The 27,383-nt window shown below is 46.0% G+C and overlaps 1 protein-coding gene and 1 long non-coding RNA gene across 8 annotated transcripts; one reads left to right on the forward strand and one right to left on the reverse strand.

The window, feature by feature from the left end:
• The first annotated feature begins 431 nt into the window (after positions 1-431).
• On the forward strand, positions 432-2,032 carry LOC136373738 (uncharacterized). Its single transcript, XR_010745717.1, has 2 exons — positions 432-541; positions 1,718-2,032. It is a non-coding gene; the product is annotated as an uncharacterized lncRNA (long non-coding RNA).
• SEPTIN6 (septin 6) lies at positions 457-27,164 on the reverse strand. 7 transcript variants are annotated; one of them, XM_066338709.1, is made up of 11 exons: positions 27,090-27,164; positions 20,801-20,915; positions 13,702-13,897; positions 12,382-12,568; positions 11,991-12,152; positions 9,555-9,651; positions 9,131-9,299; positions 8,070-8,202; positions 7,214-7,404; positions 5,267-5,310; positions 881-1,392 (listed from the first exon to the last, which is right to left on the reverse strand). In XM_066338709.1, the coding sequence occupies exons 1-10, from the start codon at positions 27,114-27,116 to the stop codon at positions 5,307-5,309; spliced, it is 1,281 nt and encodes a 426-aa protein (XP_066194806.1). In that variant the 5' UTR covers positions 27,117-27,164; the 3' UTR covers positions 881-1,392; positions 5,267-5,306. The 7 variants fall into 7 exon arrangements, with proteins under 7 accessions (XP_066194808.1, XP_066194806.1, XP_066194805.1 ...); XM_066338708.1 differs by having other exon boundaries at positions 881-2,405; XM_066338710.1 differs by lacking the exon at positions 881-1,392 and adding an exon at positions 2,472-3,485.
• Positions 27,165-27,383: the final 219 nt, after the last annotated feature.

Below are 27,383 nucleotides of genomic sequence, written 5' to 3' on the forward strand. Positions count from 1 at the left end.
CCGGCGCCGCGTCACGTGGCCGCGCGTCACGGTCGCGCGAGACACCGCGAGAAACAGCCGGCATGGCGGGGAAGGCGCCGGGGGCCTCAGCGCCCCCTGGCGGCGGCTGCCACGCGCGGGAGAAGAGGGGCGGGGCCGGAAAGGGGGCGGGGCCGGAAAGGGGGCGGGGCCGGAGCGGTCCCCACGGACCCCCCGGTCCCCACGGATCCCATGGGTCCCGCCCCCCCCGGGGCCCGGGGATCTCTCCCTGGGGCCCGACCCTACCCCAAGCCTTGCCGAACAGCCGCGGTCGCCCCTGGAGCGGCCCTGCCCGCAGGGATGCGCTGCCCAGGGCCGGGAGCCGCCATCCTCACCGGGCTTCGGCTTCCCCGTGACCGATCGGAGCTGTCCGGAGCGCCGGGCCCAGCGCCGCCGGCCCCGCGAGCACCACACACACACACACCACAGCAGCCGCGCTGGCGTTCGTGTTTTTTATTTAAAATTTACATGAAAGTTAGAAAGGTAACAGGCGGAACAGTGCTGGTTCCTCAGTGTTTGCCGTGTAAATACAGAACGCGGTGCCGTTTTCACGCACTTGCAGTGGAAAAAAGGGAAGGAGGCCGGCACGGGACGGTGGCTCGGGGAGCATGCGGGGCGCGGGCAGGGCAGCACCGGGGGGCGAGCAGCGCCCGGGCGGCTCCAGCACCGCCGGGACACTGCACCCCGCTCACGGCGGGCACGGAATTCATCCTTACACCAGCCCCGGCATCGCCACTCCCTGGTACTGCCAGCTTCTCCTAACTTTAAAGAACAAGAGGAGGTGGAGTTAGGAAAGAGAAAGTACCACTTGACTCACGTCCACCATCCAATGGGGCTCTTATAACAGGATGGTGATACACAGGAGGACACACAGTTCTTACTTTATTTCTTTGATAAAATTAAATATTTCGTGGCTGCCAACAGAGCAAGTCGCACCATGTTTGTATTTCCTTTGATTCCGAATGTACGGTTTCCAAAACAAATCAAACAACAGTATATTGAAAATATTCCTTAGGCTTCACCCCTCAGGGAAGCCCGTGACATTTATATTATTAAAGACAACATTAGAAAAAACATATGCCCATAACAACATTTGAAAATGTATTCGCTACATCATTAGTCCCAATACCACACTTCTGTCGCTCTTCAAAATTTCAGGTCATCAGTTCCCCCCGCATCACCCTGTCTTGTCACACAAATTACAAGACACTTCAATTTTAAGTATCATGCAAGTCAGTAAAAGAGCTTCTTTCCAAGACACTAACACTGAAGATTTGTTCCCCCCTCCCCAGACATGAGACCCTTAAACTCTTCTAGAAGTGGCAGTCTTCTCCCTCAGACACAGTGCAGCTGGCGAAGACAGATTAAAAAAAGCTACAGAGAGAGAAAAGGGGAAAAAAGAGAAAAAACAGAAGATTAGCAAAAAAGAGAAAGACATTCAAAAAGCAAGACAAAGAGATGCAACATGGAAACAGCTGACAGAGGAGAGCTGGAACCTCCTTGTGGTACCTCAAGTAGTTCAGGGAAATCACACAAGTAAAACCCTTTTTTTTTTCTTTAAAGTCTTTTAAACTTTTTTTTCTTTAAAGTATTTTAAAACATTTCACATAAGTTTAAATAACATTCTAATAAGGCAAATGGTCAGGAGGAACAGTGACCTGCAGTATGGTAAAAAAGTCACATTCAATTGTCCTTTTAGCAGATAATCTAGATAATCAGCAGGGACAGGATGTGTGGATTCACCACATACAGAGCAGTGAGCCTGACCACAGCACGACTGAAGGATCGGGGCCACAATAAGCAAGTCTGAAATGGAAACGAGGATTTACATGCTAGTCTTCAGATAGCATGAATTAGCAAAAGAAAACAACAAAAGCAAATGAAAAAAGACAGATGATGTCATGAAAATGACACCAGATATGATGTGAAAAGAGTGTTTTATCTCTGAACTATGTGATAATTAAACTACAATGGTGTTGTCATTTTAATGTCATCAATAAATATATTTAAACTGCGTTGTTATTTTGCCAGCAAAAATAACTCACGGAACTTATTTCCATATCTCTTATTTAGCTGGGTAGAACGAGACCAGGAAAAGGGGGAATCCATTAATTGTAAGGGGGGAAAAAATGGCAGGATTTAAATTTGTAGCATCCAGAAGCATGTTATGACTAATTTTACATTGTTTAATGAAAGCAATAACCACCAGTACACAGTAAAAACAGAATCACAACGAGGACATAGGAGAGAGCAAGGATAACACCCTGGAAAGGTCACAGCTGAAATGCTGTCATGTTTTATTAGACCCTCCGATTTAACAAGTAAATGAAGGTCCATTCCAGGCCATTGTATTCAGGGGTAATTACTCAGTACAGAGCCATGGGTTACTGTAAAAGAAGGGCAAAGAAAACAAAACAAACAAACAAAAAAAAAGAAGTAAATGTTAACCAGAATTCACTGTCTGATGAACTCTTTATTTAATAACAAAACTCAGCCAGAAATACACAGATAAGACACTTGCAGGCAAACCACAGTTGCACTTAGCCAGAGTGAACTCCTGGCCCAGTGAGCAGAACATCCCCCTTTTTAGAGTAAATCTTGCAGTAAAAACAAGGGTTTTGATGAAAATATGAGAAGAAACCTGTCAACATCTGTACAGTTCTAAGGAGATGCCAGATAAAAAAATATAAAAGTAGTATTTTTTTGCATTAAAACGAGAAATTGTTGGAATCACTGAGAAGAAAGTCAATGAAACAGCATCGTCTTTCTTCAGAAACACTGATATGTACAGCAAGGTGACCAGCTTTCCCTGAGATTGGATCCAGGATGTGCATCCAGGTCAGCACACTGAGAGGGAGACCAGGCAAGAGATCCTTCATGACCCCTGCGGCATTCAGAGAACACTTAGTTGCAAACCATGGATCCAAATTTAAGATTTCCTCAGGGCTGGGAACTAGAGGTTTGGACTCAGGCCCATGCCTATGAGGATGTCAAGTGTTGCAAAAAGTCCTTGAAAGTTATTTAGGTCACACATGGCAGCACAGGGGGTAATGAGGGCTTAGGGACAGCAAATTAACATGGGAAGAGGGCAGCCAGTCTCTGGAGGCAGCACATCCCACCCCACGGCAGCACCTGGCTGCACCCACAGCAGGAGCTAAATGCACACCCCAAGCAACTCTGAGAGCATGGAGTGGGGAAAAAGCTGAGCAATGGGAGAGGGGAGACTTGCCCAGGAGCAGTGGGTGTCCTGCTGCTGCCCAAGGGGCAGGAGGAACCTGGCACGAGCCCCTCTGGCCAGCAGGATCCCTCACAAGAACAACCCCAGCAGCCAAGAGCTCTGGTTTAACCCCGAGTGGTGAGCGCAGGAGGGGAGCAATGGGAAAGGTGAGCAAACAGGCACAATGGCACAGCCGAGGGTGGGGCATTCGCCTCTGGGGCCAAGGGAAAGGTTCTACAGGAAACCCGAACTGAAAATGAAAGAAAAAAGCAGGTTAGTGGTTTTATGGATTAATGACAAAAAAAAAAAAAAAAAAAAAAAAAAAAAACAAACAAACCCAAAATAAAAATACAAGTTTTCCTAATGCGCACGCACACACAAAAAAGAAAATGTTGCTAAGTGTTAATAAGGTTTAATCTGACTACAAAACATGCTTTATGCAGACATACACACACACACTCAGCAGTGGGATGAACCAAATTTATTTTCTGAAACAATCCTTTCATCATTTTGCATGCTACAGGACTCATCAACTGTGACTTGTTTGTATCCTTACAAAAAAGTGAAGCCCTGCAACACTTTATGGATCAATATGGAGAGTGTTTTTCTAAATCCTGGAAAAGTAGCACACATACATATTTAATTTAGCAATGACAAATGCCCATTGAAAAAGGCACTGTCTGCATTTGTGTAGTGGGAACAAAGAACTTCATTTGATTCAAAGCCCAGCACACAACAGTGTACAGTTATGAGGACTGCCAAAAGCAATCCAAAACTAACAAAACTCAGTAATGTTCATTCTAACTGCACTTTAGCTGTGCATTCGTACTCAGCACCAGAATGAACACTGTTATTCTTTGAGCTTATTTTTTTCCACATTCAGAGCCTGATAGGCAGAGAATTGTTCTTTTCATTGTTCTACAGTTACCATTGGCAGCAGAGACATTCATTCAACTGGACAGCTCAAGACGACTGCAAGCATCAGTTTGAGTCAGTGCAAGACACTTCTGCAGCTCTTCTGTTAAGTGGAAGGTCCCATTTAAATTATATTCAAATGCCTCTCACTGGCAGCATAATGTTTACTTGCTTTTCCATTTCCCTCGGTGGAGTTAAGAGGAAAGGAATCCTGGAATCAGCTTCCACCAGTTCAAGGGCAGACCATAATTTAGTTTGGATAATCCAGGAAAGAATTTAAGTCTTAGCTTTGTCTGCAGGGAAGAGTGGGCTCAAGGGTGAGGTTTTTTTAGGGTGTTTTATACTTTATTTCCAAAAAGGTCTCTTCTCTGAGAGGCCTGTGCACCTCAGCCTGGGGCACTGTCACACTTGCCTTGGATAATGAGTATTGGCTGCTCTGTAAAGAAGCAAGACATTCCTGTGGGAGGTTTCCTCTTCCTCTCATCAAAGAATCATCAACAAATTAAAAATGCTAAATTAATCCCACTCAGCCTTGCTGTAAGTAGACCATTGTCATTAACAGTTTAACTAATAACACTAATGAGGATGATAGAAACTATCAATAGAATAAAAGGTCTTGCATCTACCTTCACCTTCACTGTAACCACAAGTTAACATTACAGCTTGGAGGAGTGGGAAGAAGGAGAAAGGAATGAGAGAGACATTTTCATGGCTAGCTGGGCTGTATCATCAGCACCACATCTCCATAGCAATTGTTGCCATAGTATCATCGTGGCCTGTGTGATTAAAGAATATAATACATTTTTAAGAGAGATGGAAAAAAGAGAACACAGCCAATGAAGTGTGGGGAAGATTTAAAAGGAAGAGGACATAATCCTTATTTTACTGTGTTCCATGGCCTGAGTCTCTGAATTTAACTTTGCAGAGTCTTTAAAGATAATTACATACTTTTTCTACAACTGCACATCTAGAGTGACTGGTAGAGCACATATAGTGGGGGTGAAAGCAGAGGAAGACAGAGATAATACTTATAAGCTTCAGGACTTGCACACGGTCTGCTTTTTTAGGAAAGGTAACTGATCCCACTGTGAGGGTCTATTAGTTAATGACGCTTACCAGGACAATGTGCCTCATGCACCATGCAGCCAAACAGCAGCTAACTGTAAAACAGCAGACATGTAAGACCTAATAATGATGATAATGGTGTAACAACAACAAAAAAATCATCTGAGTCATGATTAGTGCAAATTACAGAGCTTGGGTTTAAACAAGTCACCTGTGAAAGAAAAAGGCTATTGTACTGCCAGCCAGTGGTAAACAAGCTAAAATTAAGCTCCAGCTTGCAGAATTCATGGATTGTTAAAAAAAAATTATTATCTAAATACTGAAATCCGTTATTAAGGACAATTGGAGAAGTTGAAGAGCAAAGAAAGCAGCACCATTTCTAGCACAGCAATTTTCCTGGAGGCGAAAGAGGCTTCCTATTATCTTCCCAAGCATTACTGAAGCACTGACCTATCTCTGTCATGGAGTTTTCTGTGCCCTTAACTGACAAGGACAGTACCAAAGCTTTTCCATATCAACATGCTTGGCATCAAGGAATTGTTCTGAGATAAGAACCACTTCAAGAACCAGGAGTTTGACTTGGGCTACAGCAACTAATTGCTGATACTAATACGGCTGTTGCCTCCCATTTCTGCATTCCTGACCCTGACTGATCTCAAGGCTGAAGTCTGCAGTCGAGTGAGCAGATGTCTAAGGGCTCTAAGCATGAAAGAACTTAGCTGGGTATTCCTCACACCGTCCAGGCTGGAGAGAGAAGCCTGTCCCCACTCTGTCTCAGACTCCTCAGTCTGAGAAGATATTAAAACCGTCTGAAGGTGATTCAAGCGAACAAATCAAAATAGGCAGTGGAAAAACAAATGGGCGAGTGAGAAAAGGGCAGCACTAATTGCTCATCACAAAAGAATGCTCATGTTGAAGCAGCTTCAGCTCTAAACTAAAAGACTAAGCCAGGATCTCATTCTTGTAATTGGGTCTTTCCTCTTCTGTCTCACTTGATTCCAAGTTTAACAGCCACAGGCTTTTTCCTTGACAAACAGTGCTGTCAGCACTTGGCATACCCCATACTGTCCAGTTTAACAGCACTTATTCATATACTTAAGACTACATAGTGCAGGCAAGGATTGCCTCAGGACTGTGCAGAGGGGGGATCATGGCAGTGGTACAAAACCAGACCCCCTGTTTGTCTGCACACCACTCTCTGCACACCTGCACAGGTGCCACAGTGTTCCTTTTGGGAAATGTACCACAGTAGGGAGCTCAGTGCTGGAAGAACTGGGAGGTCTGTTTTCACTCTACAGCTGGTTGCTCTTGAGTAACTGCAGAGCTCCAGGAGCCTGACATAGGCACTGCAGACAGCCCAGATTCCAGACCCTGATGAGGGGCTGGATTATGTCACAGCAGTCCCTGGCATGGGGAACCCCTGCTACAGCCATGCAGTATCTCCCATTGCTTCTGTGGAGGGCAAAAAGATGATTTAGGACAGAAGAATACTTGTGCTAACAAGGTACTATTACTTGTCCCCTCATTTTGCAATCTTACATTCTGCAGATTCCAGAATTCAAGACTGTTAGTCTTCCTGAATAATTTCCACTGTCTTCTCAACCTAAACAAGTAAGAACCTGAGCGAGAACACACTCCTCTCTGAGGGTAATGGGACATCCCTGCTACCCACACCCTAGCCTTGGCAGCTAGTATGGTTCCTTTTTAGAATCACTGAGAGACCAAGGGTGGAGCAGGGAATCTTGGGGAGTGAAAGAAGTTTATCCTCTCCCATGCTGTCAGAAAGCAAAGAGGGAAGTTAGTACTGCTCCCTGCTCTTCAGGATGACAGCAAATGTTACATGCTTCCAGATACTCCTCAGCCTTACTATGGATTAAATCTGGCTGCAAACCTTCCCCTGATGAGGACTGGCTATGCTGGAGGGAGGTATGATTACCCAGAAAAATGATCAAGGAGAACAATTACCAAAAAGCAAATACCTCTGGGTTAGCAACTTACTTTTTCCTTTCCTTATCCCTTTTAAGAGTTTGTGATCCTCCAGCCTGCTGAGCCTGTGACTGAAGCAATTCAGCTGCTGTCTTCCTTTGTTTAAATGCATTGACTTCATCATCCAGAGACTTCTTCTTGTCCTCTAGCTTCTTCTTTTCATCCTGATGCAATTTCTTCAGGCGATCAAACTTTTCATGCAGCTAAAGGGAAAGGAGAGAGGTGAGCAGGATGTGGTACTACCAGATACTCTGTCCACAGGAAAAGAAGAGGATGGAAGGATCCCCTGAGATCTGAACCCTTGAGTATCCATTGGTCTCCATATACCTTCTAGCTCCTGAGCTGCCAATGCCCAAAGAGCAGGGAACAGCATCCTTCCACAACAACTCAGAGGCAGTGTTCTCTAGTAATGCATCATTGTGCAGATTAGGAACAGAGGATTGGGAGAGCATAAATGTAAAAAAAAAAACCCTAATCTATTTCCAGAGGTCTCTGCCTTATTCCTCTTTCAAGGTCAGTAAATCAATGAATTTTTCACAATTTTAAGAAAGTTGTATGGGTGTACTTTTTGTAAAACAAGTTCATCTCAAGGGCTGCTTCTCTCCTTGACTTTTACCACACTGCACCTCTCCATCAGAATCAAGACTCTGGCCCTTTCCTGGTGCAGTAAGTTGTACCGAACAAGCACTGTTATTCAGTTTTGTCCTACAGACAGAACACCTTAACATCCCCATCCAAGTTAAACCTTAGACTTCTTGGTAAGAAAATCCTAAACCACACTCCGCAGAAAGTGCTTTGGCAACAACTACCTACTTGAGAGTCAATCTATCACTCACAGCCACGAAGACACAAGTACTGCAGTCTTTACCTCTTTTTCAGCCTCCTTCAATTCTGCTTCTTTCTCCTTGACCCTCTGGACAAACATCTGTCTCATTGCCTCTTCCTTTTTCTGCAATTCTCCCAGGAACTCATTTCTTTTGGCTTCATAGGTTTCTTGTAAGCTGAAAAAGAAGGAAACTCCAGTAGTAAGACCTAGGACAAACTGTGTTCCCTGACCCTCTGAAATCAGGCCCTCACCATGACTATTGCTTTGCACATAACACATTTGCTACTCACTCACCCACAAGTGTCCAAGGTCCTCTTTATCCCAAGATTTTTTGCACTTCTCTGTATGTTGAATGTTGGGCAATTCAAAAAGACCAGCTGGCAACAAACACTGGTTCAGAGGAACACTACTGTTGATGCTTTAAGATTTCAGCTTTTATATTTTTCAAATCCTGTAGTGCATTAGTGCACAATTTTAAACTCCATATAAAGTGGTACTTAACTGTCTCACATTTTGGACAGACAAAAAAAAATCCCTCTGGGCCTGAGATCCAAGGACACTCTCCAGCCTCAGGCCCAGAAAAGTATTAATAAAAGTGAACTAGGGGGGAGCAAACTGGGGGTAAATTATTTCATTACCTGAAGTCATAATTGGAGGATTAACACCTGATATGTAAATAGATCAAACTTACATCTGTCTGAAAAACTCGTGACCATTGTCCATTTTGGTGTAGCCCCTTTGGGAAGCTTCCTCTGCCCTTAATGTACCCGAAGGCCCTTCATTAAACATATCCACTTTTATACTTTTAACTTTGTCTGTTTACCTCTGTTTCCAGGTAGCCCAAAATAGGCATCACTGTCTCTCTGCAGCACAGACATTTCTACTCCCATACTTGCAGATTCACAGTCAGTCCTGCACATCCTCCACGTATTTTCACCTTCTCCCAGTCAGACCTTTGCTGAAGTCTGGATTTATCTGACCTGGCAGTTTTTCTTGCTGCATTGGCTTTTTCCATGCTCCTCCAAGGACACATTCACACACAAGCACACAACGCATCCAACAATGCCTCCCTCAAGCTCTCCTGTCTCCTCCAGGGATCTCACCTGAAGGGTTTGCTGTCTGGATCAGTGTCCTTGAAACCCATCTCTTCCAGTTTACATCGCCTGTAGAGCTCATAGTGGCGTGTGTGGGTCTGCTCCCGAAGGTCTTCCATGTTCACACGGATCAGCATCTCCCTCAGCTTCACAAAGTCGCAGTGAGCTTCATTCTCCACTGTAACAAGACATGGTAAGGAGGAAAATGGGGACAGAAACTAAGATTTCTTCACAAATTCCCCAATCATCTACTCCTCCAACAGGTTTAACCCCAGCCCTTCCAAGCAGAGAAAACTGGCACTATAGGCCTGACACAAGGATTTAACAAAGGATAATTCAAGTCCAGCAGGCCTTTGCTCCTTTTATGAAAGCCCACTGCCTCCTTGCACAAGTGTCACCATTCATGCCAAGAAAATCCCAGGGCTCAACTCACCCTGCACTGTGCCCCAAGGATACTGACGAGCTTTCATCATTTTGTTTCCTATTTTCAGTTCTTCTGTACTCCCGATCACCGCAAATGGCAAGTGGGCCTGGAACACATTCAGTGATATCCACGTTAGTCCCTCTCAGACCTGGCTGACCCGCCAGCACACAGACATGAGCACAGCCACCGAGCAAGACAGTAATTATGCACACGCTAATCTCAGGGAGTCTAGCACTGGCCACTAGTCCAAGACAAGCAGGGTGGGTCCTTTTTTTGGAAACCTTGTTAGTGCTACCACTCTATATCCTCTACCTGGCTGATCGTCCCAGCCACAGAGTCTCAGGTGAGATGAGCCAGTGCAAGACTGGCATCAGAGTGACAGCTGGAACAGAGTGCTGCGGCTCAGACTGCGGTGCTGTCCCAGGGCTTGCCATGCCTGAGGAGAACATCTGCACAAGCACAGAAGCAGTAAGAGGTCTTGGAGCCTTCTTGATTTTATCCCCCCATCACTCCTTTAGCTCATGCTGGAGCACAAGACACCTTGCTCCATCAGATCACGTTGAAACAGCAGCAGGATAGAAGCCCATCCTTCACCCCTAGAGTAACAGCTCCTTCCTCCCTGCTTGCTTCTGCCCTGGTGAGGAAGGGCTGAACACGTCCTCAGCCACTGTGTCTGGTCACACTCCTCAAGCTGAGATATGCACTTCATATTACACAAAGGCTGTGTAATTTGCTTTTCAGAAAGTCAGAAATCAGAAATAGTTACTTCTCAGTAAAGATGATGTCTCTGCAGAAGGCAAAAAGATTTCTCCAGTGCAAGCTCAGCAAAATTGGAACTGAAACCCTTCAAACACCTATCTAGGCTCTGAAGAGCTCACCTTATAGTCTTCTCATTTCCAAAACTCAGGCAAACAAGCAAACCCCCCAGACATTGCCATCACAGTTTGCTGCATTTTTCTGTAAGTGAGATTTCTTCCCACCTCCCTTGCTCCTCAGAACTACACTGCATTCTGCCAAGCTGCAAGGAAGTCAAGTGCAAAGTTTCAGCACTTTGAGTTCCCAGCTCCTTGCAACAACCCTTTCTGTTGAGTTTTGTGAAGTGACGTTTGTTAGGCAAAGCTCTTAAAGTGTACCAAATTCTGGACAATTGAAAGGGCCTCAGGAAGCCAACTACATGGAACACCCGTGATCCTGGATTGCTCTCAAGAGCGGGTAGTGAATTGCACAGTTTATCCAAAAATTTGGAGAAGGTCATGACAGCTGGTACAAGCAAAAGATTTCAGAGATGATGTTTTTGCTTTCAGAGTGTGGCTCATAGAGTCAAACAAAGCAGAATTGCCAGCAAGCACTCACAGAGATGAGATCTTCCCCCTGTATTCCTCAGTCCCCTGCTCTCACATGAGACACACACAGAGTACAAGTAATATTTGTCTTATGTTTCTAATAATAACAATATTTGGACACAAGTTTTCCAGACCTGCAAAATTGCCTTGGTCAAATTCTGGCCTGCTTTGTCCCCATAAACCTGGTAATTCTGACTGCAATAGAGGATTAAAGAGTTGACTTGTCTGTGCAGCGACTGACACAACCCAGAACGTCCGCAATCCAAGACAGTAATTCCCTCCCAAAAGAAAAGTAAATGGCTGAAGACAAGCAGAGGTTCACTTCCACTCTCAGAAGGGCTAACACTGAACTGCTCTGACCAGGAAACCATCACTGACAGCTCCTACCTAAGGACAAACTTCATGTTTCTTTCAGGCGTCTCCAGAACACTCCACAACTATTAATACTAAATCAAGAGGTGGCACAAATGGACATCAGCTAGACCTCTACTACATCCACAGCAATAATGCAATCAACTTCTTCTACTTGATTTCCTGTGAAAAGCCTTCTGGAAAATGGGACTACGGTCAGGATGTGCTGCCAGAAGGACCAAGGGACAGCTTGCTTCATCCTCAAGGAGCCACAGACAGGCACCCACGATGCTGGGAAGGCCAGACCCAGAATGGGCATCTGCAGGCACCTCGAGGCCAGTCTGGCCTGAGTTGTGTATTGTTTTTCACACCTTGCTGGTTAAGCTATGTAATTCCTTGCCACAGGATCCTGGAGTTTACTGGTGGGAGGCCATCAGGTAATGACAAACCCTTGAGCTGAGAAGGGTTTAAACTTTGATTTCCTATACATCCTTCAACAGATACACACAAGGACAAGGAGGGTATTGAAAGTCTGTTTTCTGACTAGAAAAGCCCACCAGACAGGCAGTAGCCTACCAAAAATCTCTTCTAGCCTACAATGACACTACAAGGATGAAATTCTTGTGAAATCTTCTGGTTTTAAGACACAAAATAAATGGGAAAGTAGATTTAAGGAACATCCCAATATGAGCCACGAATCCCTACACTGACAGTGCTGTTCTGGGTGAGGAAGAAGAACTGAGTCACTTACATTCATTGTCCCATTTATCTCTGCCACTGATTCATCGTCTGTCGGGAACTGGTAGATCTGCACTCCATTACTGACCAGTTCACTTGTGATTTTAATTTTGAACTTGGTCAGCTCACTCTTGGAAATGGCATCAGATTTGGCAATGATGGGAATGATGTTCACCTAATAAAAAACAGAGGTATGAAGCAATCAACTTTGCTCATGGGAGTTTCTCTAAGTCTGCAATACAACCTTCAAAAACTTGTTAGTGCTCAATAAATCTACAGAATTATCTGCCAACTCAGTCGTTTCCACCAGAAGGGCTATTCAAATGAGGAGATCCTCTGCAAAAGCAGCAGCTTTTCCACTATGCAAACAGTAAATCTGCCCAGTAATAGCTACTAGTGCCAACCTTGCTGTCAAGCTTCTTCATCGTTACCAAGTCCAGAGATTTCAGGGAATGGCCTGTTGGAGCAATGAAGTACAAGCAAGCGTGGATCCGGGTGTCATGGTAGTTGTGCAAGACCCTTTTTATCTTCAGTTCTTCCTGCAAGTAGGCTTCAAACTGAGCATCAATGAACTCAACGATGGGCTTATAGCTTTGGTGGAAGGGAAAAAAAAGAAGCTTTACAACTCACAGTCAGAGAGCTAAACAAATAGGACAGTGCCCCTTGGCTTGCTTTTAGGAAACAAGCTGTTCATAGATTTCACTTCCCATTTTCCACTTCCTGAGGCTAATTCTCACCACCTCCCTTGCTCCACATCTATAAGAAATTTTAAAGTTGCACTACTGACAAGGTCCTACATCAGACTCCAGCAGCTTGTTTGTCAAAACACTGGATTCAGCAGAGGTCAGCCGATAAACCATCCTCTCCAGGGAAAGCAGACTCTCGTATTTTGAAATGCAAGGGTGAGAGACCTTCTAAAGCAAGGCTAATGTAGACACATTTGCAGCAGTGTTTAACCCTTGCTTGCACTCAGGGAGTGAATGGCTTGCTGCTCTTACAGCCCTGGGTGCTGCTGGTGGAAGACAGAGCTTCATTCCGTACTACCTTTGCCCAGCACACTGAGGTAGGAAATTCCTGCAACTCCCTTGCAAGGCCTTCTGGAATATAGATCCTGCCAGATGCATAATGTAAAGGATGTTTTTGCATTTTAAACAAACTTAAAAAAAATCTAACAGACTCACAAAATAAGCAAATCTCATCAGCAATGTCTCTCCAGAGATGCACCTTGGAGACTGTCTAGTGGAATTGCACATCTCTTAATCAACACACTCCAGCCACTCTGGCATGTGAGATACCAGAGACACTCCCCCAGGGTATCTCACTGACATTTTCATGCTCCCTTTGGCTTTTCCCATGGAAGAGCCCTGCCAAAAGTGAATATTAAGCCAAGCAGACACTAAACCACACTAGTGGTTTGGTCAGCAGCTTGAGGTCAGCACAAACCAAAACCTGGAGCATTGCAATCCCCCCACCAGATAAATTTAGGCAGAAAATTGCCAGCAGGGCAGAAATTGCTCTGACAGCATAAGAAAATCTGCTTTATAGCTGAAGCAGTGCTGACACTCCAGGGCCTCTGTTCTCTCTTCTACCTGTCCCATCCCAAAGAGGTGACAAGGACAACTCTTAGGAAGCAAGCAGGAAAACTGCAGTGCAGTCAGGCCCAACTAGGGCACAGGAAGAATGAAAAGCCAGGTAACAATAAAGCCTCTCTCCCTCACACTCACCTGTCCTCTTTGTTGATCTGATCCCCAAAGCCCACTGTGCTTACAATAGTCAGCTTGAGGTTGACATTGCTCTCCTGCAGGTCATAGGTACTGGATTTCAGCTGGACTCCAGGCTGTGAGTGAGATGCTGGGTCACCTTCAAACTTGGTGTTGAAAAGGGTGTCCATGAGGGTGGACTTACCAAGGCCAGTTTCCCCTATTGGAGAAAAAGAGAGTTGAAATGTTCTGTTGAATATTAATATGGGTTGGCCTTTCAGCTTCCAAACATTAACAGGGGTGAAATTGTAGCAGATGAAAGCAGATCTCATGCTCCCAAGGGAGCGTCTGGTAAACAGAAAGCCATGAACAATGGGAGGCCTGTATTCCGGGCAAATTACATTTCACAGTCTAATGGCCATTAATATCATTAGAAAATAGAGATGAAAAGAAAGAGGTGAAAAGGCAAAGGGGAAATCATCGTTCAAATCCTGCTTAAACCCACAACTACACTACAGAAGATGCTGTTTTCATTTAAAAGTGGGAGAGGAAATGGGGCTCACTGCCATTTCCAAAAAAAGCTGCTCCAGGATCAATGTCTCTAATAAGCAGACACAGAAATAGCTTCCTTCCATGCAGAAACCCTGAGAGCTGGTTTAAGTCCCACAGCAAGTTGTGCAGGTGGTTTCTTATAGCAAGATGGAGAATCAGCCTTCTACACTGGGAGGGGGCATTTTCTGCAATTCTGGCTTCATACCTTAGGGCCTACACAAGCTGTACAATACTGCAAAATCTGCTGCCAAAAGTTCTGCTACTACTGGCAGTATTCTGCTAGTATTGTATCAGTTTTGAACTGCTATTTGGCTTTCATTTATCAATGGGCAACTACCTCCTTGTCTGGAAGGAAGAGACAAGTCCCAGAGACCAGCCTTGAATTTGTTTTAGATACATCCCAGGAAGAATAAAACAAATCCCTCCGTGCACACATTCCATAGGGCAGCCTGCCTTACCAGGCTCTGACAACAGAGCCAGCTCTCCGAGCTCAAAGGTCTGACTTCCTACACAGTCTGGTCTGTTGCCTTGTGAGGGCTGCTGTGTTTTGGAGAAACAGCAATTTCTGAGCTGCCCAGATGGCTTTTGGAGAAACTTCAGGAGCAGCCAAACCCCACCCTCTGTAAAGGTTGCTCCTCCAGCCTGCTGTGGGACCACAGGGACACTGTGTCTGGCTGCAAGAGCATTCCCCTCCTTCCCCCAGCCCTCAGCTCCCAATCAAAACAACTTCACCATTTTCCCACTTTGCTCAGAATAAAAGGGCTTCTTATTTTTTGTAGGTTTAGAGCTCTGTAGCAGATCCAAACTTGCATGAAATGACCAATTCAAGAAGGGGGAAACTCCTCCCCACCCTCCCCCATCAAAATGTCCACATTTCTAAGCCTCACCCCTGCAAGCAGGCAAATTCCTATTCTGGCCTCAGAAGGGATTTTCCTCACTCAGGGCTGAAGTACATGGCAGAGCAAGGCAAACACAGAATCATAAAATCATAGAATGATTCGGGTTGGAAGGAATATTGTGTAATTCCATACCCTAAATCCCCTGCTCTGGGAACTGAGCAGTTCCTGATTGACAGGATGACATATCCAGTGTCTTTCCAGAAGCAGAAAGATCCATTAACATTTCAAAGTCAATGTACACACTGAGCTGCATAACTGCCTGAGTGCCAGCTGAGAGCTTGTGCATCATCACCAACCAACATCAACTACAGCTACAACAATCACCAGTGCAGTTGCTCTTTGCATCAATCTGGTTTTCAATCTGAAGAGGAGAAGAAGGAGTCAGCACCAGGAGCTGGCGTGGCTGCAGTGTCTTGTGCTACCTCAATGCATCACCTGTACCTACAACACCACTGGCCAGAGCAAGGGAGGGGAACCCAGCAAAGCACAACGTTACCTCTGTCACTGGAAGAATAAGAACAAGCCCTTCACTGACTTGGAATCTCATTTTCTGGACTTATCAGGGACCATTTGCCCCCAAAAAGGAGCTGGTGCAAAAATCAGACCAGTGCATTGCCATGGTTTGGACAGGGATTTTTAGTGTTAAACAGCCTGTATGGCCTCCCAGGCTGTTCTCAGGGATTCCAGGAAAACAGCAGTGTAAAAAAAAAACCAGAAATCTAAACAGCCTGAGAAGGCTGCAGCATTTCCAAAACTCCTGCCAAGGGATGGGTGGGACAGAGCAGTGAGCTGGCTGCTTGCCTGTGAATGCCAGGAACCCTGATGGGACATCTCAGGATAAGGGAGCCCCTCAGCCCTGCAGTGCAGGAGCATCACCCACACACAGCCCTGCAAAGCCTCCTCCTTTGCCACTGCCCCACAGCCTGGCAGGCCCTGGAGCAGCTCCAAGGCTGCAGGACAGGCTGACAGGTGAGCAGCAGCAGTGACCAGGGCAGGGAGCTGCTCTCTGCAGTGGATACACAAGGTCATCTATATACCACACTGGCTTCTGGGCAGACAGCACCCTGTAAGTCACCTCTCGTTTCTGCCTCCCTCCTTCTTTTGGGTGAAAGACGTTCATATGAGGCCAAGACTATTGTTTAAGCACATCCTGAACCTGTTAATCATTGCCTACTTCAAATCCATCTAAAGTGTTTTTTCCAGCAGGAGTGACTTTAACTGTCAGAGGGGCTAGGAGAAGTGTTTAAGAGATGCAGAACATGCTTTTACAGTCCACCTCATGCCAGCTACACAGGGCCAGCAAAGGCAACTTTGAACTCAAACATTGAGCTTTTCTTTTTGGAAGGGGAATATCAGAACTGTGGCATTTTTCCACAGGTGCCTATCCAAACTCCTTCATGATTAAAACATCCAGGCACTAACGTGGCATCTCATATGAAGTCTAAACTCCCAAATTTACACTGAGCTAGCAGATACCCCTGTCCCTGCACTTTGTAACCCCACTGACTTGACACAGAATAAAAGTCTGCCAGGGAAGATGGAAAAGAGAGGAAAGACTGTCTCAGCTGAAAGAATGTTAACACTGACAGAGTGACATGAAACAGTAAAAGACTAAATACATTAATAAAGTATTCTGTGTTAAATATGAGCAGAGATAGGGGGCAGTGCTATTTTGAAGGTCAAAAAGACAGAAGGAAGAATTTCTGAATCTTCAGGGAGTTTCTGCCTCACAGAGAGGCAACTTTTTACTGGCTGGAAGATGTGAATGGTGCCAACTGCTTGCTGTAAGGACAGGAGTCCAAACGGAACAGATAGTCTGAAAAAAAGGACAAGTGGTTCGTGCTTGTTCCATCCAGTGGCACTGGAATCTTCCCCAAAAGGCAGAAATTATGAACAGGGATTTAAAAAGGCAGAATTACTTTGAAAAAACAGCATCCCTGGCAAGGAGATTATTTCCTGATCTCAGGCTTTATTTATGGACACGTGATTTGATCTTCAAAACCGTACTTAGGGATTATGCAACTTGACAGTGGTCTGCTGTCCCCAAACAGGGCTGGCAAAGCTGTGGGGAGGGCAGAGAGAGTGACCTTTATTGGTAGAGTTCTGCACCAGGAAGATGTGACAGCAATTGAGAAGTCTGAGTGTTGTACCTTTCATCAAGGGATGGAGTTTTGTTGTTAAGTCTGACAGTTTTCAAGGACATTAAAAAAAAATGGGGTTCTGGACATGCAGCAGCCCTACATCCGTGCTGAGAAAGCACCATCCACTTTTAATGCCCAATAGCCCCGCTGTGCTGGGCTCCACACACGTCCTCTCATTCTCCTGAGACATATTCCCTGCTCCAGCTGCACATGCACATGGCATCTTCACTGCTCTATGGAAGTACTTCATCAAGTCTCACATTGATGGAACAGTGCTGGAACCACCTGCAAAACTACAGCTGGGACAAGCTCCTAACTTTCCAAACCAAGACAGGCATCTTCGTGCTGAATGAACTTTCACTGCTTCTCTTCACAGCGCTTTTAACATTCTAAGCACCTGCAGCAATGAGCTGAATTATACACCACAAAGCTGTACCTCCTCTTTTTGTGCCTGGAAATTTAATTTGCTTTTCCCTAGCATGTGCTGAGTGAAACAACCAACTGCTTACTGCCCGCTTTTTCACTGCCCACAACACTCAGGTTAAAGAGGCCACAATCATACCACCACCAATGGACTCTGTGGGAGGACAGAGGAGTCCTCAGAGTATTTCCCTGTTCAGAGGCAGGGAGTAGCTTTCACAAGAGCTTCCTTTCACCAGAGAGCAGCACCTGTCCTTCACAAGATTTACAGCTTTGGCTCCAGACATCAAATAATTCAATTTTAAAGAAAATGTATATGCATGCACAGCCTTTTTATGTGTAGAAATAGGAGCTAATCCAATGTAGCAGGTTTGCTGAGACAAGCCCTGAGGCAACTCAGACTGATAAGGCCATCTCTCAAGGAAAGAAAAAATGGTTTGTTTCATCTGACAGGCATGCAAAGACACCACACAATTCCCAACTGCTAGGCAAAGGCTGGGCTAAACGGGCAAGGAGGGTAACAAGGGCTCACAAAATACACTGAAACACCACCTCAGAGGAGCACCCAGCACCCACCCCATCATACCAGCAGCATAGAGCAGGAGAAGGCTGAGGAGACAGATGGCTTTTTGATTGGAGAAACTGTTCTCTCCTCCGCTGGTTGCACCAGTGACCACAGAACAACCACTGGGCAACTTCCAGGCTGTACAGCTCATCACCCCAGAGAGCTGCCTGCTGGAGAGCACCAGGAATCCTGTGCACACCCCTCCCTCCCCAAGGTGAGAGCTCCTGCACATCACAGGCCCACTCCTTTGGAATGAGACCTCAAGAAGTCTTGGTACAGTCCCGGGAGAAAGTGAAGTATTTCTGCCACAAAACAGCCTTTCTCACTGCACTGAATAGGCCAGTTAGAACAAATTCCCTGCAAATCCTGGGAGAGAGGAAGGGGCAAAATCCTGCTTAAACTGGGATACTAGTTCAATGCAACTACAATCTACCCTGCCAAAAACTGAGAAAGTTTACATAAAAAACCAGCAGGGTGCTCCTCCTCTTTTTCCCCTGTCTCACCGAGAAATACAGTCAGCACAGAAAGTCTCAGACATTAAACACTTCTCTAGCCTTTGCACTGAATTAAGAGGCAACTAAAATTTTATCTTGCAAGATTTAGGAAGAAAATGATTGTACTGAGAAATAAAAGATCAGAGAAACCATCTGCAACACCTAACATGTAACAAGAGGTTTTCTCATTTATTCTAGCTTTGGCTTTAGTCTCACAGAGGAGACAGCTTTCAGCAAGAGAAGAGCTAGAAACTGCTCCACTCTGGACATGCTGCTGAGAGTCATTTCTGAATCTTTCCTTGGCTTCTCCAGCAAGAGTTGGAGGAATCACTGGCTCAGATCCAGTATGACACAGACTAGAATTATCACTGGATTTTTCATCCAACAGATGCCACACACTGCTGAAAAATGGGAGGCAATGAAGTGCCTTTCTGTCATGTTTTGTGGCCTATCTATGCAATCTTCATTTTCTTTCTCGTTCTTCTAATTATTCATCCCAAACTCTGCTGTACAAGTGAAATCCAACAGAAAAAATGACAGATGAACACTGGGAATTCTTGTTTTCTTTCTCCAGGATGTTTAAGTGTGGGGGCAAGTATTTGCACATCTTTTTTTAATGAAGTTTATTGTATTTTCCTATAAAGTTTCTTTATTTCAAGATTGTGTTATTACTATTCATAAAAAAATTACATTAGTAACTAATGTACATTGATCTTGGTGAGTCCTTCACCTCCACAAGTGATTAATGCATTCCATTTCTGCCCTGCAAAGAGGAAAGCACAGGCATTCAGCTCCCCTCCACACATCAAAGTGAAGATGTAGCTACAGAAGGCACTCACTGCTACACCTAGAATTTGTAAAAACAACACTGCAGCCCAGTAATTGGGAAAAGGAAACGCTTTCAGACTTCAGTCGTGGGGACAGGAGTTGCCTTAGGTCATATCACATTCATGCACTGTGGAAATAACCAAGAGACTCAGCCTGACAGTGACCTCCACTTGTCAGCAAAGTTTATCATCTTCACAGGAATGCAGTTCTAAGGAAAATTGTCTTCTCAGCTCCATTTAACAGGGCTCAGTTCTCCTCTCCTTGCTCTACTACTCTCATTTCAGACTTAACTATGTTCTGGCCAAACACCAGGTCCATACCATGAGCTGCATCTCTCATGGGAGGAGACAGAAAACCTCTGTGTGGGTGCAGAGCTGACCATCAGCTGAGCTCCCAGGAGATATCCACAGCTGCTGCTCTCCCCTCTGCCACACAGGCACTGCTGGGATCATCTGCAGACACAGCTTAGTCCGAGCAGCCATGGCCACACAATAACCTCCTGCTCCAGAGGCAGGGAAACCCATCCTGGCAGCAGCAAACACAGACAATTATTAATTCTCTACTTTTAATTCACCTTCCCAAAATCTGGTACCAAAGCCATAGAGGGTTTTACCTCTGGTACCTAAGAGAAGGGATTATTTGGGATCCCAGTCCTGGGGAAGACCTGTGAGATGGGCTGCAGGGACAGACAGCAAGTCCTGCTAGAGTGCCAGGCCCCAGCTGTGATCCACACCACATGGCAGCTTGGATAACTGTCAGAAGAGTTAAGGCTTGGCCAGACACTATCTTAATTCAAGTATGCACAGGAGGGAGGAGAAAAAAATAGCTTTTAGTGATTTAAGAGGAGCATGACTAGTACTTTGTTAAAATAATAATAATTATTATAATTACAATAATTCAATACTTAACCAAACAAGACCTTGTGACAAAGTACTCTGGCATGGGCACCTATTTTCTTTTAAAAATGTGAAATTCAAACATATGACGAAAAGAAAGATTATAATAACAGCCTGTGATTTTAGGCATTTTATTTCACTGCTTGGTAAAAAGCCATACTGCAGAACCTCAGTGGGGATTTCCCAGAGCACCAGTAATTCTTGTTACTGAAAATAGAACAGTTGGGGAAATTTAAATCAAAGCAACCTTGTTAGTGCTGTAAGCTACAAGCTACATCCAGCTGCAGAAAACTTCAGCAAGAGAACTTCCCAAAATGGAAATACTCACCCACACACAGGATGTTGAAACAAAACCCATGATTAACCGACTTATTAACCAGCTGGTCAGGCAAACTATCAAATCCTACATGTCCAGAAAGCGGGACAGTACGACAGCCTTCACCCTGAAATACAATGAAATAGTTGTGTCATTTTCAAGCAAAATACACTTCTCTGTATAAACCCTTAAGACCTCCCAAGTGGAATCAACTGCACAGTCCAAGCAGAGATTTGCACAGATCTGTCAATCATGCCAGCATGCTTCACTCTTCTCTAAAACAATTCCAGAAGGCACAAATAGAACGTTTCATCCGCCAAGCGTTTGAAGGTTGCCCTGACAGAATAACACTAAAATGGGCAAAACATGTACACAAACACAGCTGCTGAAATGTAGAGGTGAAAAACACTTGCTTCTTCAAAAAATATGCAAAAACTCAAGACTCACCTTATACTGAAAACAAAAAGAATCCTCTGCACAAAACAACCTATTAATGACAACTCCTCCTACATGCCTATTACCATTCATTTTACATGAATTGGGACTCACATGTAATTCCCATTCACAGCTGCAATTATAGAAACTAGCTAGAAACAGTGAGGAGAACTGTACCTACAGGAAAACAAAGGGGAGAAAAAGTGTCCAGAACTGAGCTGCTCATAACCTCACAGGCCTGAAGGAGCCTGCCACAAGGGTTTGGGAGTGGAGGTACCCAAATCTCCTGCTGGGGGCAAGGGCAGCTCCTGCCCAGGCACTCAAAGGACTTCCTAAGAAGCTGCTCCTGCATCCTGCTCTCTCCTGTGCTCAACACCACTAATCTGGTCTCCCCAGCCAAGAGGAACATGTGGTGATCTATGCCCAAAACAGCCATGAGCCTTGGGAGAGGAGTCAGAAATTTTCACCTGGCCAGTCTCTGCCAAGGCACCCTGGGTCCCAACCCTGCCCAGTAAAACACAACATAAGTAGGTTCAGTCTCAGAAATGGCTCTAGGCAAAACAAAGAGTCAGTGCTGCACCCCTGTATTGCTGTGTACTTCTAAGTTGTCCTCCTGCAGCCAGCCCCAAAAAGGTATTTCCCTCTCTGACGCAAAAGCTTTTCTTAAAAATGTGTTCTAGTGTGAAAACCAGAAAATTCCCCTCTAGTTTTCCAACAGTTATCAAAAAATACTACAGCCAAAAGGTAGTAGCTTATAGGGTGTGATTTTGAATTTATGCTTTCACAATCATGCTTTCACATCTCTTGAAAGCCTGTTTATAGGAACTGGTTTTCCCTCTTCTGCTAATCACACTGGTATTTTAGGCTGGGAAAACATCCCCAAGGAGTACATTTACTACAGTAACTTGTCTGTATAATTTCTTGGTTTGTTACTGTTTTGCTGATGTGGGTTTGGGTGGGGTTTTTTTCAGATAATGAGGCTTCAAACACACTTCAATCATTAACCATATTTACCAGCCTGTGATGTGTAAATATGTTTCCCCTTTACCAGATTTTGTGTATTAGTCTGACTCTTCCTGACAAGATGTTCACCAAATATGGCGCTTCATTAATTCCTGAGAACCTTCCCTCCTAATGACATGTTATGAGGAAGGCACTCAGGCTCCCCAGCAGATTCTGGTTTTCCCTACTGACAATGCAGCTGTGAGGTCCAGTAATGCAGGAGAAAGGGAGGCTGTCAGACACACAGATTTTGTGACAACACGCTCAAACTCTCCTAAACTGCATTCACCAAAACAAAACCCTAGCACTGGGGAATCTCATGGCAGTGCTGGACCTGCAGCAACAACCCCACAGTCCTGGTGAAGAACAGAGCTGGGGGTCAGAGACTACAAAGGCGCAAGAGAGAACCACCAGCAGACGGCTCCTGGGGAAGGAGAAATATCAAGTGTATTTTTAATACTCAGCCTTAAAACCACACCATTGGAACCTGCTTGAACACTACTCTCCCCAGGAAGTGTGGGCAGGAGTGTGGGCTCTCATTAAGAACAAATCATCCCCTCATCCCTAAATATAAGTGTGATCCAGACAGAACAAAATAAATGGTAGAAGTTAAGCCGTTCTCAGCTACAAGCAGGCATTCACCATCACACAGGATTCAGCCTGCAAGTCATTTCCTGTAGGTTCTTTTTCTAGTCACCTGCGGTTTCACAATGCAGTTAAACTACACATCTGCTACGCCAGGAAACAACTACTGCAAAATGTGATTTCCAGGCACAGCAGCTAAGCCTCCATGTTAAGTATGCAGTCATAAGGTATATTGTGCTACTCTGCCTAAAAATCTACAGCCTCCTTGGCCAAGGCAGCAAGAAATTGGATGCAGTGGGAAAAAAAAAAATGTTTTAAGATCAGTCTGGTTCTGACACAAATCAGAAAGTTGACAGCAATTACCAAAATAGTGGAGAGAAAAGAAACATTTTCTGTCTGATCCACCAAGAAACAGTGCAAGCCACCAGTCTTCAAGCACCAGGTGATATCTCTGTACCAGAGCACTGCTATATATAAACAGCACCATCATAAACAACATATGAACACACTGATTAGTCATCCCGGGGGTATATTAAATGTAGGTTTGAATCCCCTTGTTCAGCACTGAAGGAGAATATGTTAAGCTTATAAGATTTTTGCTGATACGGTGTTCAAGACTCTTCCATCATTCACCTTCCACACCAGACCAAATTTAAAACATATGAGGAAGTACCAAAAAGGTAAGCAAAGTTTAACTACTGTATGCATGAAGACTTTTTTCCAGGAGCATCAGTGAGCACTGGATGGCTGAGAGTCCTTTGTACTCTCTATTTTAAGGTTACATCTTCTTGGAACAAAAACAAAGATGCAATCTCTGGAAAGCCAGTGTGAATACTGGCACCACACCAAAATACCAGATGCCTTTTTTTTCCTCATATACACAGAGTGACCCCCTGCCTAGACAGAATGGGCTGTTGTTGCTTGGGAGGAAGTGAAGCGTGTTTGTCACAAACAAGTTTAAAAGAACAAAAAGAGCAACACTCTGTTGCTGTATTATCAGGCAGGGCTATTGCAGAGTGATGGCAAGAAGCAGGCACTTGGAGAAGCTATTTTACTTCTTCCTTTCTTAAAAGGATTTATACAGCCTTTTGTAAGGGCTTCTTGATGCCACAGAAGACATGCTACCTATTCTAATTCTTACAGAATTCTTACAACAGAAAACTATTCGAATCATATGGAAAATACAAAGATGTTACAACAAGTGACCCCAAGCCTGAAAGCACCACACATAAACTATTTACATAAAAGGGGCAAGATTTAGTCTTCAGGTGTTTGAATCACTCCAGGGTCCTTGGGATGAAAAAACGATTAGAGGAAAATCTTGCTGAATGCACACCTGTGCCTTGATCTACTTAGCAGGACAGCAGGTACAGCACTGTCACCTCCTGATGTCCTCGGAGCCCTGAGAGGCCGTTGCTTCTTTCTGGAGATAAAGCAGAACACATGCAATGGTGCTGCTCATTGCAAATGTCAACACTGCATATTTGGGACTACGTCTGTGGCCAGGTCTAAAGCAATGCTGAGAAAGGGTACCATGGCAAAGGCAAAGCCTCCACTTGGTGATATTCAGGGAGAGCACAGCAAAGAAAATAAAGAATGCTACAGCTCTGAAACCAAGGGGCTCAGTGTCCAAATGAGGCCCACACAGCACAAAACTGCTCTCAGATGCTGCAGTACAATATTTCAATATACAGTATATATATTTCAATACACAGTACAATAGTTAAGTGTTTCTGTTCAGGACACTGACAACTGACACTTAGTACTTCTGACACAATTTCTCACCTCTTCCCAAATGAGAATCACTTCAAACCCTGAGGCCTTGGAGATTCCCTTAGAAAGATTTTCAAACAGCCACAACAAACACAGCAGCACCATCCTGTAACAAAACTGAATCAAGCAACACTCACAGAGCTCCCCCACCACTGCCAGTGCCCACAGCAGCCACCCCTTGCCCCTCTGCTGCCCTTAATGCTGAGACCTGGGGGCTGAACCCCAAACCTGAGACAACGCTTGCACAAGAAATCAAATGTCAAATAGCAAAGTAAGGCAGAACCTGGACTCAGGTTTCCACACCGCAGTTTTTCACATCATCTTTAACTTAGAACAACATCAGATCCCTCCTTATGACCTTGGCGTTATGGCATTCACTTCCCCAGACTGCATTTGGCTCTGATTAAACAGCAAATTAGAGTAACACTTGTACCAATTATTTCTCACTTGTACAAGTATGTAATTCTCCTATGTAATGAAAGAATTATCCAGCAGACACTATAAACATCCTCCACGAGATAAATGTAAATCAGGAATTTAAGGTCTAGATTAAAATTTTTTATTATTTTTCCTTACTCAGCTGATAAAAGATCCTCAAGAATATAAAAGTAAACCACCAGAAAAGTGGGAGGAAAATAGTTTGGAACCGGGCCCCATGGAAAGCAAGAAGTGTTCCACCAAGAGTCCTGACCATCAACCACCCTCTCCAGTCGTACTGCACCACTCAGCCATTCAACATTCACAAACACTCAAGTGCTTCTGAAACCTCAAATTCTGACAGCTCTTAAGATTACACTTCTTTATGCCCCTGACAAAAGGCTGCAGAAATGCCATGCAGTTTGGATACATTCCCAGGAGAAGTCTCCTCCAGCAGTTAAAAGTTGCATATCACTATCAGCAGTCGCAGTAATTTTTCTGACCTCTACTAGAGACTAAGAGTTGGGCAGTGCCTGGCAAGCCAGTCCTCTGCAACCATCCTCCCCGCTGCCAGAGGACAGGAGAAGGGGCTCAGCTTGGTGGTGACAAGGCCACTCTGCCCACCTGGGGAGAAGGGGTCTCACCAACCATCTCTGCAATAAGTGTGGGTTTGATCAAGGGTTTTCTGGGACAATGGCAGGGTAATAACCCCAGCTCCTCCACAAACCCAGCCCCAGCTCCCACACTTTAAACCCTGTTGGCACACACAGAGCCCTCTGCACCACCAGGACATTACAGCTGACTGTTCCAGGAAGCAGACATGACCAGATGCCCAAGACCTTGGCTGACAAGTTATCTGTTCATAAAAGAACGTTTTCAATTTGCAGCACACTAATTTCAAGCCTGTCTCACAGGCAGCTTTCCTTTTTGCCTCCAAAGTGAGACTGTGTGGTATCATAAATTCATTCCAGACCACAAGCAGATGTCTCAAACTTCTGTATATTATCTTATGAAAGCTTAACGCTCAATTTCTTTAAAAGACAGAGGAGCAACTGAGTCACTTCATGTATTTTGGCAGTCGCATACAAGGCAAAGGGTATTCCAGGAGGAAATAACATCACAAACTGGTAAAGAATGGCTACATCTACCCGTTCAGCAAGACTGGGTCCCTGCTAAAACTTAATGCTTTGAAGATGGAATTGGAAAACATTCACTTCAAGTATTACTTCTGTATTAACACACGGACACGAAACTTGGAAGCCCATCAAACCACAAACAAAACCATGCAAACATGCCTCCTTAGCATTTCTCTGACAAACGCAGAGGTGGTTCAACTCCCTCTACTCCTCTTCTGGATAATTCTCCGCAGACACACAGGGATCTTGTGCCGCGCTAGGCAGACGGGTGAGCACGGCAGCGGCCGATGGCACCCGGGGACACTGCCAGGGACCTCCGGGGACAAAGCGCAGCACGGACACGGTGCTGGTGTTTGGCTCCCGTAGCTCCTCCGCGGTGCCAGACTGGACACCTTCCTTTCTCGCATCACGCACTACCGAACACGGGCTGATGGGTTTTTTGAGAGGAGAGCAGCATCCTCGGAGAGACAGGGATGCCCTTGCCGTGCCCCGGCCGGGCGAGGGGCCCCCCGAGCTGGGTGAGGGAGGCACGGCCAGGCCTCCCCAGCGCTGCAGCCCGGCCAAGCCCCGGGCAGCGCGGCAGGGCCGGCCGTGGCCGGGCCCGGGGGCACCGGAGGGGCAGGACCCCGGCCCGCCGCGGCGCGGGCAGCCCAAGGTCGCCCGGCCGGGTTGCCGCGGGGGAGACCCCAACATCCAGGTAACCTCAGCTCCCCTCGGCTCGGCTCCCAAAGCCCGACCCTCCGGGAGCCGCCGCCGCTCCGAACCGAGTCTCGGAACCCGCGGGAGGCCCCAGGCCGGTGTCTCCTCGCAGCCCACCCGACACCCCCCGATCCGGCCCCGCCACCCCGGCCATGCCCGGCTCTCCCGATCGCCGCCCCGGCGCTCCCCGCTCCCGGCCCCCCGCCCCGGCGCTGCCCGGCCCCGCGATGCGGCGGCCCCGCGCCCGCCCGCACCTGCCGCGCCACCTCGGCCGCCGCCATCGCTGCCCGCCCGCCGCACGTTCCGCCCCGGCCTGCGGGCGGCTCCGGGCGCGCCCACCGCGGCACCGCGCGGGGGGGCCCCGCCGCGCCCCGAGCCCGCCCTGCCCGCGCTCCCGGCCCCGCCCCGCCCCGCCGCCCCCTCGGCCCCGCTCGGCCCCGCCGGCCCCGCCGGTCCGGCCGCCGCCGCCGCGGTCTGTGAGGTGCGGGGCCGCCGGTCCCTCCCCGCGGCAGCCCGTGATGGTGCAGCCCGGGCTGCGGGCGGGGCGG

This window comes from Sylvia atricapilla, chromosome Z (assembly GCF_009819655.1).
Source record: "Sylvia atricapilla isolate bSylAtr1 chromosome Z, bSylAtr1.pri, whole genome shotgun sequence".
Classification (NCBI taxonomy): domain Eukaryota; kingdom Metazoa; phylum Chordata; class Aves; order Passeriformes; family Sylviidae; genus Sylvia; species Sylvia atricapilla.

Coding starts and splice junctions, on each gene's coding strand:
- SEPTIN6 (XM_066338705.1), bottom strand. CDS start 27,116: ATGGCGGCGGCCGAGGTGGCGCGGCAG. Junction 7,405..8,069: donor TGAAGGAGGCTGAAAAAGAG/GTAAAGACTGCA, acceptor CTTTCCCTTTAG/CTGCATGAAAAGTTTGATCG. Junction 2,406..7,213: donor AGGGATAAGGAAAGGAAAAA/GTAAGTTGCTAA, acceptor CTTCTTTTACAG/TAACCCATGGCTCTGTACTG.